This window comes from Corapipo altera, unplaced genomic scaffold (genome assembly GCF_003945725.1).
Source record: "Corapipo altera isolate COAL_440 unplaced genomic scaffold, ASM394572v1 239, whole genome shotgun sequence".
In the NCBI taxonomy this organism is placed as follows: Eukaryota; Metazoa; Chordata; class Aves; order Passeriformes; family Pipridae; genus Corapipo; species Corapipo altera.
The window spans coordinates 582,935-598,376 of NW_020884938.1; the positions used below are offsets into that span (position 1 = coordinate 582,935).

General features: G+C 44.5%; 1 protein-coding gene across 2 annotated transcripts in view; it reads right to left on the reverse strand.

Annotated features, from left to right (window-relative positions):
* Positions 1-13,175, reverse strand: part of ATXN10 (ataxin 10) — a 54,475-nt gene extending 41,300 nt beyond the window's left edge. For both annotated transcript variants that reach the window (XM_027660881.1, XM_027660880.1), the window contains exons 1-3: positions 13,081-13,175; positions 10,847-11,038; positions 9,338-9,420 (exon numbers count right to left, since the gene is read on the reverse strand). In XM_027660881.1, the coding sequence (XP_027516682.1) occupies positions 9,338-9,420; positions 10,847-11,038; positions 13,081-13,169 (364 nt within the window). In that variant the 5' untranslated portion in view covers positions 13,170-13,175. The remainder of the gene's footprint in view (positions 1-9,337; positions 9,421-10,846; positions 11,039-13,080) is intronic.
* Positions 13,176-15,442: the final 2,267 nt, after the last annotated feature.

The window sequence follows — 15,442 nt, forward strand, 5'->3', positions numbered from 1 at the left end:
GGGGAAACTGCCCCCAGGGGAAACTGCCCCCAGGGGAAACTGCCCCCAGGGGAAACTGCCCGCAGCCACAAATCCTGCTGCTCCCCTCCTACCAGAGACCTTTCTGGCTGGTGCTCACACTCACTTTTAAGAGGAGCTCAGACTTGCCTAAAGAGACCAATACATTAAAACAAAAAGAGCTAAACAAAGAAACAAAAAAACCTCACCCCAACTGAACAACCTCTAATGGTACAAAAGAACAAACCAATTACTTAAAACCTTCCTGTCTGGTAAAAGTAGTAAAATGCTCTGAGCTATAGTAATTAGGGGATTGCAAAACTCAAAAAAACAGAGGATTTTCTTAAGCTATGGAAACATGAAACCAAAATCCCAATACAAGTGCAACTAGCAGTTTACTCCTACCAGATAGTGTATCAACTGACTGTTAGGGCACACACTCTGCAAATGCTACAGAGACCATGAAAATCCCAATATTATTTTTACAGATTGGAAAAACACAAAGGCCAAAAACAACACCAATAACTCAAATAAAAAACTCATGCTTATGTTTACATAAAAGTTTGATGAGTATAATATATTCGTCACACTCCCACAATTATTCCCCGAAAATACTATAAATATTATTTTGACAATGTAATTATAGTTTTTACTTTAACAGTGGCAGCAAAGTGTTGGCACCAATCCCCCATACAAAAAGCCTAACAGACAAAGCAAAGATCACACATAGGAAACTGGCAACTCTTATTCCTATGTCCCTTATTCCTTTGGCTAAAAAAAGTCTGTTTAAATTAGCATCTGGTCTATTTAAGCTGTAATACACAAGTAGTTTTAATTATGCTAGCAGTAAGCAAAAGGAAACCCCAAACACAAAAAATAAATGGAAGTGCAGATGTTTAAACCCTCTTTATTGTCAATCAGCTGAGGCATGCTCCTTTCACTCTGCTGTTTGGGAATCAACCCCACACACTGTGGGTCCATCTGGGAACTGCCCTCTCCCACCTCCCCTCCCTCGAAAGAAAAGCCAGTATGAACCTAAACTGACAAATGTCACCCATGAACAGTTCATGATCGGCCTCTATGACAGGTAAAGTGATTCAAGCTTTATAACCACTCACTCATTCCGCATAAATCAGCACCTAAGGTGACTTGTACAAAAAAACCTGCAGCACAAGAATTTACAGCAGACCCTCAGAAACAAAACAATAACAGACACAATCCCCAACAAACAGTATGCCTTCTCCTCCAGAGGTAAATATAGGAGGCACTGATGTGGGAAGAGAGGAAGGATGAACTTTCCTCCCTTAATCCTGTTGGTTTAAATTTAGCAGCCATTGTGTATGAGAGTCTCCAGGACAAAATTCAGAAGTTACACCTTCTCCAAATCCATATAACAAAGCTTGTGTGAAGACACGTGTTCAGACAGCTACACACCCCAGCCCATAGACAATAAATCTCAGCAATGGTTTCCCAAATGCACTGGGTGAGCTCTGAATATTTGCTCTGCTATGATGTCTGTCCAGTCAAAATCTACAAAGTGTGTTCCATCTCACCTTCCAGGCATACTTTAAAATATTTATTTTTTATATCATTAGTGGTGATTTGGAAATGTAACTGTTCAGTGCAACAGGATTAAAGTACTACAAAAAGCAGAGACAGCAAAATGCAATTTTTTTAAAGAATAAAATAGCAGAATGAAAGTTACTGGACAATACATAAAAGACAAGCACAAAAGAGAGTGACTCTTTTGGTTGATATTGGCATTCATTAAAGAACATTCAGGTTCCATAACTGACCACTCTGTTTCTCCTTCCTGTTCATTTAAAATACACTGCTGAATGACCAGGCATTTCAGAGGATAAGGTATACACAAAAGTATCAAAAATGTGGGGGAAAATAGTTAGACTCTGATGTTAGTAGATAAGCCATAAATGCTCAGATTTTCAAGCTAATTAAGCCTTAACTATCCAGATTTTCCATCTAACTGGTTCTGCAAAGGTACCACTCCAATGCACTCCAAAAAGGTCCAAGTATTTACTTCTAGCTCATTTTCCTACTGGTAGGAAGGTAGTCTTTTTAAGGGGACCAAAAGTAAGAGTGCTGCTGTTGCCACTGCCTTCTAGGGGAAGAAAACAAATAAACAGATAAATATTGACAAGAAACTGTAAATGGTTAGGGACACGTGGCTGCCCATTTAAGAAACAATACAGGAAAACCAGTTCAGCATGGTTTGGCAGGTTTGAGACCGCCTCCTTTCCCTGCCCTTCCCTACCTTCCAAGTTAGCCAGTCTCAGTTTTCCACTGCAATTCCAATCTGCCAGTGGTTCAGTGCAGAACTGAGAAAAGGTCACGGCAAAGAAACATCTTCTGGTTTGTCTCACTGAGCCATGACAGAACCGAAGCTTTATTTCTCCCAGCCTCTCTTAAAGAAGTAGAAATCACTGCAATCACTTTCCTGGTATTCATCCATTTTTGCTTTCAGAAATACTTTTGCAAATATAACAATTCAACCCTGTTTTACTCAGATTCTTACTGAGCAAAACAAAAACATTTGATTAAACATCTCCTTTTCTGTAAATCTTGGACAATGACTTTGAATTAACAAATTTGTAGAAGGGGGAAGGTACCCAGTGCAGCTGCTGAGAATGTCTTTTCTCCTCTTCCCATCCATTTTCAGGGATCTCTCATAAGGAAACTTCAACGTGATTTTCTAGTGCTACATGAACTCCTACAGCTTACAGTTCAGTGGCTTTTGAAACACAGCATGTCTTCACCTTCAAAAGCTTACAAGGAAATCAAGTATCCTTCTTTGCTCAACCCTGGGATGTTCTCCTGCAGACCTCAGGAGAGGTCTTGCTACTTCATCAAAGATGAAATGCTTCCATCCCATCTGGTTTTTGCAAGAAACGTAATCTCTGGAACCTATATATAGGCCTAGGTCCCTTAGATCTTACTGCTGAAGCACACACACAGCCCCATGCTATTTTTTTATTTTTAATGTCTATAAAGGAGTGATATTTTTATTTGGACAGAGCTCTGAATTCCAAGGTTACTCAGTGCTGTCTCTTCTGCACTGATAGACTAAAATGTACTTCCTAAGGCATTTGCTTCCTAGACAAGGAGCAACCCATATGTACCAAGGTCTGGGGTAACTGGGCTTTCATTAACTAAAACAAAAATATGCATGAGAGCTGATCAAACCAGCCAGAGCATTTAAACACCACAGACTGAGGCCAAACACAAGGGATTCCCAAGGGATTCCCAAAGGATTCCTAATGCTCCTGGTGGGCAGAAAGAAAAGAGGCAGCAGGAAAGGAGAGAGAAAAAAAAGAGAAGAGCTAAAAAAGGAGGAGAGGGGAAAAAAGGGAGAGAGGAAAAGAGGCAGGAGGACAAAAGGGAAGGAGGAAAAAAAGGCAGGAAGAAAAAGGCAAGAGGAAAAAAGGTAGGGAAAAAAAGGTGGGAAAAGAGGTGAGAGGAAAAAGGCATGAGGGAGGAAAAAAGGGCAGGGGAAAAAGGGCAGGGAAAAAAGGTGGGAGGAAAAAAGGCTCAAAGCAAGACACATTTTCTATAGCTCCCTTGTAAGAACATGACATTTGCAGTCCTTGAAAAATGTTTAAAACCAGATATTCCATATTTTCCCACACATCCTCCCTCAAGAAAGGAAGCAGGAACAGGTGTTAGACACCTGATATTCACATTGCTGAACATCCTACCAGAAAATGCTCAAGTTACTATAATAAGCACAGTATTAAAAAATTTACACGGGGTCATCTTTCAGCACTGCTTTTAAAGGAATGCTTTAAGTTCTGTTCTGAAGAGAGTATCTGTAGCTGTTTAACTACACCTGAACACTTTGCAGAAAATTGGAAGCAAAGTCAAATTCCTGTTTAAGGATTCCAGCTTATTATCCACTACAATTTAGCCAAAGTTCCTGGGCTTTGTAGCATTCAGAGCAGTGAACACCCCAAAGCTTGCTCTAACTGCCAGCACACCTGGGCATGGATTTTGGCTGAGATCCCAGCAGTGCCCGTGCCATGAACACAGGCTGGTCACATTCTGCATCAGCCACGGTGTGTCCAGCAGGAGCAGGGCAGGGATTGTGCCCTGTGCTGGGCACTGCAGAGGCACCTTGAGGGCTGTGTCCAGTTCTGGGCCTCTCATAAAAGACATGGAGGGGCTGGAGCGTGTGCAGGGAAGGGAAGGGAAGGGAGCTGGGAAGGGGCTGGGAAGGAGCAGCTGAGGGAGCTGGGGGGGTCTCAGCCTGGAGAAAAGGAGGCTCAGGGGGGACCTTCTGGCTCTGCAACCCCCTGACAGGAGGGGGGAGCCAGGGGGGGTCAGGCTCTGCTCCCAGGGAACAAGGGACAGGAGGAGAGGGAACGGCCTCCAGCTGTGCCAGGGGAGGCTCAGGTTGGGCATCAGGAGGAATTTCCTCCTGTAAAGGGTGGTGAGGCACTGGAAGGGGCTGCCCAGGGAGGTTTGGAGTGCCCACCCCTGGAGGTGTCCCAGGAAGGCCTGGCCATGGCACTGAGTGCTCTGGGCTGGGGGACAAGGTGGGCATCGAGCACAGGGGAGACTCGATAACCTGGGAGTGCTTTTCCAACCTTAATGATTCTGGGATTCCCCCATTAACACATTTTTGAGGCAGCTTACCCTGATTGGTTAAAACTCCCAAAAACTTCAGGGCCACAGTCAGCACAGTACAATAACACCAACACCTGTGCTACTCGATTTAACACAAGCTCTGCATCCCCAGGAGCCTGGAAGTTTGGAATGCTGGAGCCACGCTCTGAGCACCTCCCAGGCACACACTGAGAGCTCAGTTCTGCTCAGAGAGGACAATCACCTCATTCAGAGAACTTGCACAACAAATTGTCTCAGGCAGGGCAGCTATCAGGCACTCAGGGCCTTTTCATAGGAGAGGGAAGAAAAGTATTTTGGCAGATGAATCGTTTTTAAGCAATTACGTTGGAATTCAAGGCACATTCTTCAGCATCGGCAGTATTTTGAGGCGGTGAAAGGTTTGAGAAGATCTATTTACAAACAAAAAGATTAAAGCTCCTTGCATCCAAGCTGGAGTGGGAATAAATGAGAGGATCAAATGGGACATGCCTATAGAACATCAGCATGCTGCAAAACACATATGCCTTTGCTTGCAACTATCTTTTCTTTTTTTTTTCCTAGATTTCAGAGATGAATCCTAAATCCAGATCTCTCACTCTAGAATTTAAAGATCCATCATCTTGACAAACCTCAATGTACCTTCCCAAAGTTCTGCTGGAAAGCTTAGGATTTGCCATAGGAAAAAGGAAAAAAAGAAACAAACCTAACCCCACAAGACACATGCAATGAAGTGAAGGAGATTTTCTACTTGGGCTTCTGACAAGGATATTTCCTATGTCTGCTGCAATCCCAAACATACTGAACTACTTCTTAGCTCTTAAGAGATGTGGGTCTGCTTCAAGTTCAGATAAAGTTCATCTGGCAGCTTCATCAGCTGCTCCTCTGGCAAGTGCTTTTTGCCTTTGTACCCAGAGCAGGAAAAAAAAAAGGTTGCTATGATGAGACTTTTCTTTTTTTAATTAAAAGAATAAACAAAAGGGATGTGGTGAGGGTACTGTGAAAATTCCACTAAATCTATATTCTGCAGAGACTTCAATTTTTCCCTACAACTTAAAGTAAAAAATTGAGTATCTTTGCTCCCAGGCAGCAAGGGACAAGATGAGAGGAAACAGCCTCCAGCTGTGCCAGGTGAGATCAGGTTGGACATCAGGAGGAATTTCCTCCTGGAAAGGGTGGTCAGGCACTGGAAGAGGCTGCCCAGGGAGGTTTGGAGTGCCCATCCCTGGAGGTGTCCCAGGAAGGCCTGGCCATGGCACTGAGTGCTCTGGGCTGGGGGACAAGGGGGGCATCGGGCACAGGGGGGATCTGTGGGCTGGGAGGGCTTTTCCAATCCTAATCATTCCATGATTCTCTGAACTCTCTGCACTCATCTAGCTGTTGGCTTCACTGTGCAACTCCTGAGAGCAGGGTCCCTCCTCCAAGTAGTAAAAAATTGCTCCAGACAGATTCCTGCTATGCACTGTAAGCAATTATGAGAAGAGACACGAGGCTGTGGAATGCAACTCAGACTAACCTGGGAAGTAAGCTGGGAGAAAGAGTGGGGACAAACAGCTACCTGCAGCAACACCTCACAGGAAAGGCCTAAAAATGCTGGGGGATTTTTAATGTAAGTATGGAAAGGAAAGGAGAATATTATTACAGGGACAGCTGGCTTGCAGGTGGGATTGGACAACCCTTATATGCCATATGTAAGAATTAACTATTTATTTTTAAACCTATCTGAAGCCTTAAAGAGCTATTTCAGGACAGGCATTCCAACTCACCTTCAAGTTTTCTGGCCCACTGCCTTATCATGCACTCAAAACAAAAGCTTTGTTCACAGCTGGCTGGGACAAGCACATTACAAGCACACAGGATTTTTATTTTTTTTTTGTAACAATTAAAAAAAAAAAAAAGAAAGATATATGCTGAAAACTCACTGTAGAGTTGTTTCAGTAAATATACTGAAGTGAGGAGCCCAATTAACCATGTATATAACACCTGGGCCTAAGATAGACTATTTTTAAAGTATTTCTCCTAGCAGAGAAGATGCAAAGGATTCTGGATTTTATTGAATAACTATTAGCAACAGTTTTTAGTCACACTACTTTGCACAACACCTGCTTTTTGGCTGCTTTGATCACATCCCCTCCCTCAGAATCACCACACTGTCACAGCAGTGGCCACAGAATATATACTTTATTTCATTTCTGGTTTTATCCATTTCAAATTGTACTACACTGAACTGTCCTACAAAAATTACCCCACCACTCAGACTTACCAGTGGATAAGAGTGCAAACATACCACAGATCAGGTTAAACCAATTTTTTAGTCTGCAGGAAGAATTTTCAATCTCATCTTCATAAATACAATAATGCTGGAACTTCAAATTTACTCAGCCTACAATGATTTGCTCTGGGAATTTTTCACAGGAACATGGTCTGAAACACTATTTAGTGCTGTTCACTCTGCAACACAGCATTGCCTCTTTCTCCTTTTATTCTGTTGCTGTGGAAGCAACAGGAAGGAACTTTAAAAAAACCTAAGGATATAAACAGGCACCAAGAGGGATCACCCAATCCAAGCAGCCATTTGAGGGAGGAAATAGGACACATATCCAAGTGAACACCTTGAAATATTCCACTTTACACCTAATTATCTGCTAGAACAAAATACACATGCTACTCTAGCCCCGTGACCTGATCCCCTACATGAAATATGAGGGGAATCACCAAGCAGAATTACAGTTAATAAACCCAGTACCATTTACTGATTTCATGGGTTTCTTTTGTTTCAGCAGTGCTATCCAAGCCCAATTGAGTGATTTGCTTTGCTTCTGACACCACGACTGACAATCCACAGTCAAATTGAACTGTTCCCTTCCGAGGCACCCCCTGCAGCAGGAGCTGCTGCTCCAGGCATCAGCTTGATTTCCACTTAAAACAAAGTTCATCAGATCACTCAGCAAGGAATTAGCAACACTTGCTTGTCTAGAATTTTTGTGTTGTTGTGCTGAGACACAGGGAATACATAAGGCAAGCTCTTCACTGAGGTTCCTCAACAGTATCAGATGAGCCACCTGTCCTGGGTCAATACAGCAAATTTTAGTTCCAACTCCAACGTGTTTGCTGAATGGCTACATTGAGTAACAGTCCCAGAACAACTCCGACTGAAATACTGTTAGAAACTGTCTGGTCAATGCCACCCTTGTGTTCATGGTGACAAACAGATGGTACACCAGCCTGTAGTTAGGAAAAGGAGCCTGAAGCAGATAAACAAATGACTGGGTTCCATCCCTCCTTTTTTTTACTCAGTAAGATTCCCTGGGGGTTCTTCAGCCCCCCAGGCAGAGACCAGCACACACGTGTGACAGTCCAGCAAGGAGGGGACAAAGGAGGGGACAGCAGCAATGAGACTATGGGGGAAACCTCAGGCCATGCCTGTACCCAACAAGGGGCACATCCTGCTCCCTCTCCTGCAGCTGCTGGGCAGCCCCTCTGAGCCCACCTCCCCAGGGCAGCTTTGGGAACCCTCTGCTGTCCAAGGCCCCAGCAGGGACAGCGTCAGGCTGGACAAAAGCAGCATTTCAGCTCCCAAAACTTTTCCTTTTATCTCACTGGTCTACAGAGAGGTTCCCAGTCCTCCCTGTGACATGGCTTGAAAGTCACTCCTGGGTGCCATCAGGAGGCAGGAGTGACTTTTTGCCACCCACAGGGCTTATAGTTCTGGCCCTCCCATACTGAAGGGCCATGCTGGCACCACTGCTCCTTCCCTGGCAGCACCATTCCAGCAATGGGTGCAGGAGTGACCTTGGCTTAAGCACAAACCCTCACGTGCCTGGAAGGCTTTGTTTTGAGCCAAACTGAGCAGCAAAAGAAAGCCCAGTGTTCTGGACCTCACTGCCCCCCCCCCAGCTTCACAAAGGTGTTTGAGGGGCAGGTACTTGGGACAGTTGTTTCACTTGCTTCCACAAAATGGTACAAAAGCAGCAGCGGGAACCCAGGGAAAACCTCATCCAAGGAATGGGAATGAAAAGAAATGAAAGTAGAGAGACAAACCAAATGTTCCTCATCACTCTCTGAAAATGCCTTAATCCAGTGAAATGAGTTTGGGAGAAATCAGTAGCAATAACAACCACTGGGGAGGAAGGGCTCTGGAGTCACATTTTCCCTTCACTGCATAGAAAGAAAGAATTCACCCACTAAGGAAACATGAACACTACTCAAATCAGCACCTAATTCCTGGCAGGTATCATCCTGACTGGCCAGCAAGCACCGTGCACAAAAGAAAATTTAAAAATCATTTTTAAAAAGTCACAGCCACAATCTGCTTCCTGGAATCAGACAAATTAGTTCAAGTATCATCAAAAAAAAAAAAAAATCATTTCCCTACGTTTGCACATGGAATAAAAAGACAGTAAAACGGCAGAACATGTTTTGAAGAGAGGTACTGCAGGAGCTTTTCCTTTTTGCAATCCAGATATCCTGGCTCATTTTAGAGTTTCAACATATCTTTCCTTTAACACTCTACAGGGAACAGTTCATGGAAAATACAACTGGACTAGACATGAGGCCAAGATTTTTTTCAAGCAATGTAAGAGAGACTCCCCCCTGATTTTTAACTACAACTGAAGAAACAATTAACCTTTATCAAACAAACACATCAGTAAAGGGACATTATACCTCCCCCACAAAAAAAATATAGTGCAGGCTATACATTTAACAAAATCCCCAGCCTTACCAGGCAATAACAATTCTTCTTTGACTTGCATTCCATGAAGCAGTTTGATCAAATGGACAGATGTAGAGATGAGACCCAAATTCCTATTATTAAATTGAGAAAAAAAATAATAATTTGCTCGATATGAAATACACTTGAATAAAATTAAAAGGCTTTTCACCAAAGTTAACAGCAAACCTTTAGCCTCTTCAGGATCTCCAAAATAAAAACCAGTTTCTCCTACTTTACTGCCTATCAGCAGCCACATTATTGCCATCAGAAGCAAATCAAAGGGGTTTACAGCATCAGCCTGCATTCTAACAATTCTGGACACAGTACCTTCAGAGCTAAGTACCCTTTACTCTCTTTTTGCTATTCCTCTAATCAAGTGTTAAAAATCAGCAAATTATTCCTATAATTTGAACAGCTTTACTTGTCTAAAAGCATCCAGGGAAAGAGTCACGTACACTACTTTGTAATAAACTTGGAGGATTTTCAATGCCAACAAAGCAGTTTGTGACACCATCAAAAACCAAGGGGGCCAGCTCCAAGGGAACCATACACAACTCTCAGAGGGATGCAGAGAAGGTCAAGTAACCATTTATCCTTCCTCCAGTGAGGAGGAAAATCATAGGTGCCATCTCAGAATGGTCTGAGTTGCAACTTTTGTGGCATTAACAAAACTCTGCCCCTGCACAGAAGCTACGACTTGGTCCCAGGGCAAAATTACATTTAGTTCAATAAATCAAATTTGACAAGTCCCAAGAAGCCAAATTTGCAGACTGTACTCCACAGTAAGTCTTTGTGATCCAAGAAACTTGTAACAGGCCTTTGGGGTTTTTTTTTTTTTGGTCATTTGGTTTGAGGTTCTTGGGCAGGATTGGGGCAGGGAGAGTGTTGCTGTTTTGTTGGGTTTTTAAAAAACAGCAGCCAGACTACCAGGTTTTCACTAACTACAGCTTGTTGTGTCCCAGGCATTCCTTCAATGCTGCAAGAGACACAGGCAAAAATAAGAGAGGCTAAATAACTTAAGGAGCCAGATTGACTTTTTCTCCATTAATATCAGTTTGCCTGGGCATGTATCAGGGTTAATATGCATAAGTTCTACATGCTGTCCTTTGCCATGAGGGCCAGACAGATCTAAATGTACCTTAAAAGACATACTACTTCTTTAACTGATAATTAAGACTATTTACTCATTCATTATGTTATCCAAAAAATTGAAGAAAGAGAAAAAAATGGGTATTTATACAGTCAGGCTTCCAACAGGCTTATAGCATTTGCATCATCAACTCATGTTAAGGACCCAGATGCTTGTTCCATTATTCAGCAGGGCCCCAAACTCTGACCTACAAATAGCTCAGCTGTTTTTGTTTCTTGCATATTTGATTTCAAGTGACTGTATCAATCAGAAACTGCCCGTTAACAAATCAACCAACTCAGCACTGTAAAACAATAATCTCTGTACGAAAGCACACAAACATCAGAAGGTGATAACTTTTCGTGGGCTAAAAGAGCTGCTGACTGTACCTCAGGAGGTGCTGGTTCCTGGCACACTGCACACAGGCATTCCTCAGGCACCTGAAGCACTCGGCTACGAGCAGCAGGCAGGTGTCCACATCTGCCAGCCCACAGGAGTCCTTGCAGCTCTGCTCAATGGCACGGGAGGCACTGGTCAGGATTTCCAGGAGGTCTCGAAATACACTTTCTTCTGCCACTTCTCTGAAATAAATAAATTTGCGATGAAAAAGAGGAAAAATGCCCTGCTGCCAAAAAGCCTCCGGCAATGACACTTCCCGCTGTAAACCCGAAGATGTTTCTGCAACAATCTTTAACTATGCACAGTATACAAAGTCTTTCAAGTAGGAAGAGCAAAACAAATCACACAATCCTCCCACCAGCCCTTTCAGAAAAGGGGCTGTAGGAGAGTTCTGTTCCCTTAGTATTCCCCATGACTTTTCAACAGCTCTTTGGAATCTTATGGAAAAGGAAAAAGTCTCCCCAGTGCACAGGGCTGCCTTGTTTATACATGACACTGCATGTTGCTTTAGGAGAAGATGCTCTAATTAATTAACACAGTTCAGGTGTCCCACATTAGATCACAGAATCATGAACATCCTGAGTTGGAAGGCACCCACAAGGATCATCAGCTTCAATGGAGATGAGTTAAACACCTGACACACATTGCTAACTCTGATATCACCTGCTGGTGAAGAGGAGCCACACCTGAGTTCATGGCATTGCTAGAGGAAGTTCAATCAATTTGCTCATCCAATCCTTCTGACCAGGGTCAGCAAAGGAAATCCAGATGCAGCCTCCCTGAACCTTAAAGAGACTTGTTGTGTACTCAAGATCAAACAGAAGAAAGTGAAATGAGATCAAATGTAAAGTAGCATTAAATAAAATGCTCATACAGAAAACTCTCCCTAAAGGAGAATTTAAAACCTTCTTGATCAAACACTTGTATATGATACAGTACTACCTGTGTTCTGCTGCACACTCAAATAATTCTACCTCCTCTTTCATAAGTGATCACATCCATAAATCAAACCACAGAATCACTGAGGTTGGAAAAGACCCTTAAGATCGAGTCCAACATTAACCAAACACTGCCAACTCCACCATGTCCATACACATCCTATCCATAATCCCTTTGACATGTCTGGAGACATCATCTCCCACCTCTGCTGCTGTTGTGTTTGCTTTCCTAGGCTGAACAAAACTCATTCTCTTAGTCTTTACTCACTGTTCACATTTTCTAAGTCCCTTGTAAGACTTTTTGCTCCAACAGTGACACTGCTATGTTTGTCTACATGTTACTGACAACACAGTGCATCCAACATTGAGGGCTGTAAGGGTGTGGAGGAAACTTACACAGAAGGGAGAGCACTTGTGCTGGAAAACACAAAACAGGGTACGTTAATATCCCTAAATTACTACAACATTAGATTTCAGATCCCCAGGGAGTATGTATTTCATCCTGCAGCCTCAGAATTGATCAAGAGCAACACACTCACACATTCTCCATCTACATTAAAACATTAAAAAACCCGCCACAGCATCACAGAGGGTTATGGAGGGGCAGGGGGAGTAACTACATTTTACAGTGGTGCAACACTGGGGGGGAAATACCAAAGTGGCACAACAAAGACCAGAGCTGGCCTTCAGCCATAAAGAAAACAGTGAAGCTTAAACAACCAGAAAGAAGGTTTGGAATCTGGTTTTGTTTCAGGACACAAGAAAATATATTCGTGGAGCTTGAACCTTCCAACTCGCAAGAAGTGGTGCAGCTCCTGCCGCTTCCTGACATGCCAAAACACTGCTCCGTGGCTGGGGCACCGCGTCCCCGTGGGAAATGCATCCCGGGACACGTGTTTCTGGCAGAGGAGCCCCCGGGCGTCCCAAACACACAGGAGTGTTTCCTCCATCGAGCAGAACCACGAGCTGGGAGTTCTTAGACACGGGCACTGTTCTTAAATGGCAAAACGCTCAGTCCGCTGCAGTTTCCTTCCTATCGGCCTACACCACGTGCTGGGCTATCGCACGGAGCTGACCCGTTTCGGCGCCGCCTGCCCAAGGCAGGAGCCGGCGGTCGGAGCAGGCCGTGCGAGCGCTCGGCCCGGCCCGGGGGCAGCCGGGGGTGTGCGGGTGTTCCGCGGCGGAGGGTCCTGCGGGCACCGAGCGCCCCTTTCCCGGCTGCGCGCAGGGCCGGGCCGGGCCGGGCCGGGGACCCTCTGCCGGCACCGCCGCGCCCCCCCCGCTACCTGCGCCGCGCCTCCCGGAGCAGCCCCGACAGCGCCCGCACGCTCTCCAGGCGGGCCGAGCACAGCGACCCAGCTCCGGCCGCCGACATCGCCAAGGCCCGGCCCCGCTCCGCCCCCCGCATGGCCCGACTCGCTCCGGCCCCGCTCCGCCCCTCCATGGCTGGGCCCGGCCTGCTCCAGCCCCGCTCCGCCCCCGCCATGGCCCGGCCTGCTCCAGCCCCGCTCCGCCCGTCCATGTCCCCGCTCCGCCCCCGCCGTGAGGGGCGATGGCGGCGGTGCCGCCCCGCCGTGTGGGGAGTGACGCGCGCGGTTCCGGCGGCAAAATGGCCTCTGAGCCAACACCGAGGCACATCTAAAAATACATAAATTACGCGAATAATTACATCTCGCTTAGTGTCTAAAGGTGTCCCCGCCCATGGGTGGGACTAAACGAGGAGCTGGACTCGATGCTGCTGCGGGCTCCCTTCCAACTCAGCCTGTTCTGTAATTCTGTGATCATTAAGCTCTCTTCCCACCCAGTCCATTCTTGTGATTCTTTGACATTAATTTTTTTTTAAGCGATAAAATATTAACCAGCAGCAACAACAAAAAAGTTACATTTTCAATGTGTAATATTTGTTTTCCGAAAGTACAGTTCAGCTTGTTCTAAACCTAAGTATGAAAAGTTAACTTATATACCTGTTGGAGGGGGGGAAATCAAGTTTCCCAGGGATAAAAAGACTTAATTGTGGCCAACCACTATTAGTCATAGGTGTTGTACCTCGAGCTCATCTGATCTGTCCGGTTCTGTGAACACAGGCACATCACTTAAAAGTCCAGCTTTTCCCCCAAAGAGCTTACAGTCTAAATAACATTTATTTTTCTTAGCAGAGACTTAGAGGACTGCAAGAAGGGAAAAAAAAAATCCATCTAGAGCAAATTATTCCATCTGAAAATAATTTTATGCAGAATTTAGTTTTAAGAATTCTCCATCAAATTAAGAGATAGACCAGACTCTTGAGGCAGTGGTGTTTGAATCTGGACACAGAGAAAGATCCATCCCAGCGGAGACTCTGGAAGACAGAGCAAATGCTGGCTCTGCAGGAAGCAAAGCAGGTCAAAGGCTGGGAATCCCTCCCATCTCAAATGCTAAGAGGTGGCCAGTCGTCATCACAATGTATATATTGGCATTTACTGAGGGCAACTTCCAGGAAAAGATAAAATTTGGGCTCTGGAAAAAGTTACTTTACAGTAAAAAGCAAATCCCACTGCATGTTCTATTTCCGGCACAAATATTAGTTTTCTGACTCTTATTTGAGGTCTGTGTTAAATTAAGTATGACATGGGCCACAGAGCTTTGAAGCTGTAGACCAAATGCTTTTATTTTTGTTATAGTATTTAATATGATCCAATGAAATTGGTTGATGCACTTGGAGAAATGCTCTTGATTAGCCTTTGTTGTTGAGCAGTGAGCCCCTACCCTCATGCCAGTCCTCAGCTTCGTGCTTACACGGGGCAAAACACAGCCCTTTGTCAGGAATTCTGAACACCTGGATTAAGATGAGGAAGAGCAGATCTGAGAGGAGGTAGCACCATCTTTTTAGCTGCCAGAGGTGGAACACAAGTCAGCTTTTAAGGTTTTTGGATGTTTTCAATAGCAGTGAAGAATCCATATGAAATGGACACTGCAGAGTGTCTTAAACACAAGAATAGCTGTTGCAGTCCAAAGCCAAATCCAGAGATCATTTGACTTCAGATGAGATGTTACACGTGTGTCTGAGGGCCACATTGCATTTGATGCTGGGGTGTATGTGTCACCCCTTTGTTATGGATGCAACCCAGTCCAGTGGAAGGTGTCCCTGCCCAAGGCAAGGGCGTGGAATCCAAACCATTCCATGATTCTGTGATTGACACTAATATATGGTTTAACACTGCTACAGGAAAAAAATTTGGTTACCAGAGTTTAGTTTCTGTAGGAAAGGACAGGGATGCTCCAGACCATACACAAAGGCAGGAAGGACATCCCTCTCCACAGGGCAGGCTGCTCTGGACACTAATCATGAGACTAAAGAAAAAAGATGGATGTGGAGAGGTGGCAGTAAGCAGTGGACTTATGGAAAGGGATCATGCTGCCTATACAGCTGAAATAAGTTCCAAGCATCTTGTTTAAGGTTTTGTGGGAAAGAAGGAGTCTCAAGGAGGACTGTGAAGGTGAAAGAGTGCCTTTACTAGTCTCCTCTTGTGACCCTTTTCACTATCCAGTGTTATTTTAAGTCCTAGACTCCCACGAATAGTGCTAAATTTGAGAGTTGTACCATACAATATGGATTTCCCATACAAATACAATCAGATCTCATCTCTCACGTGAAAACCTTGGCTTTTC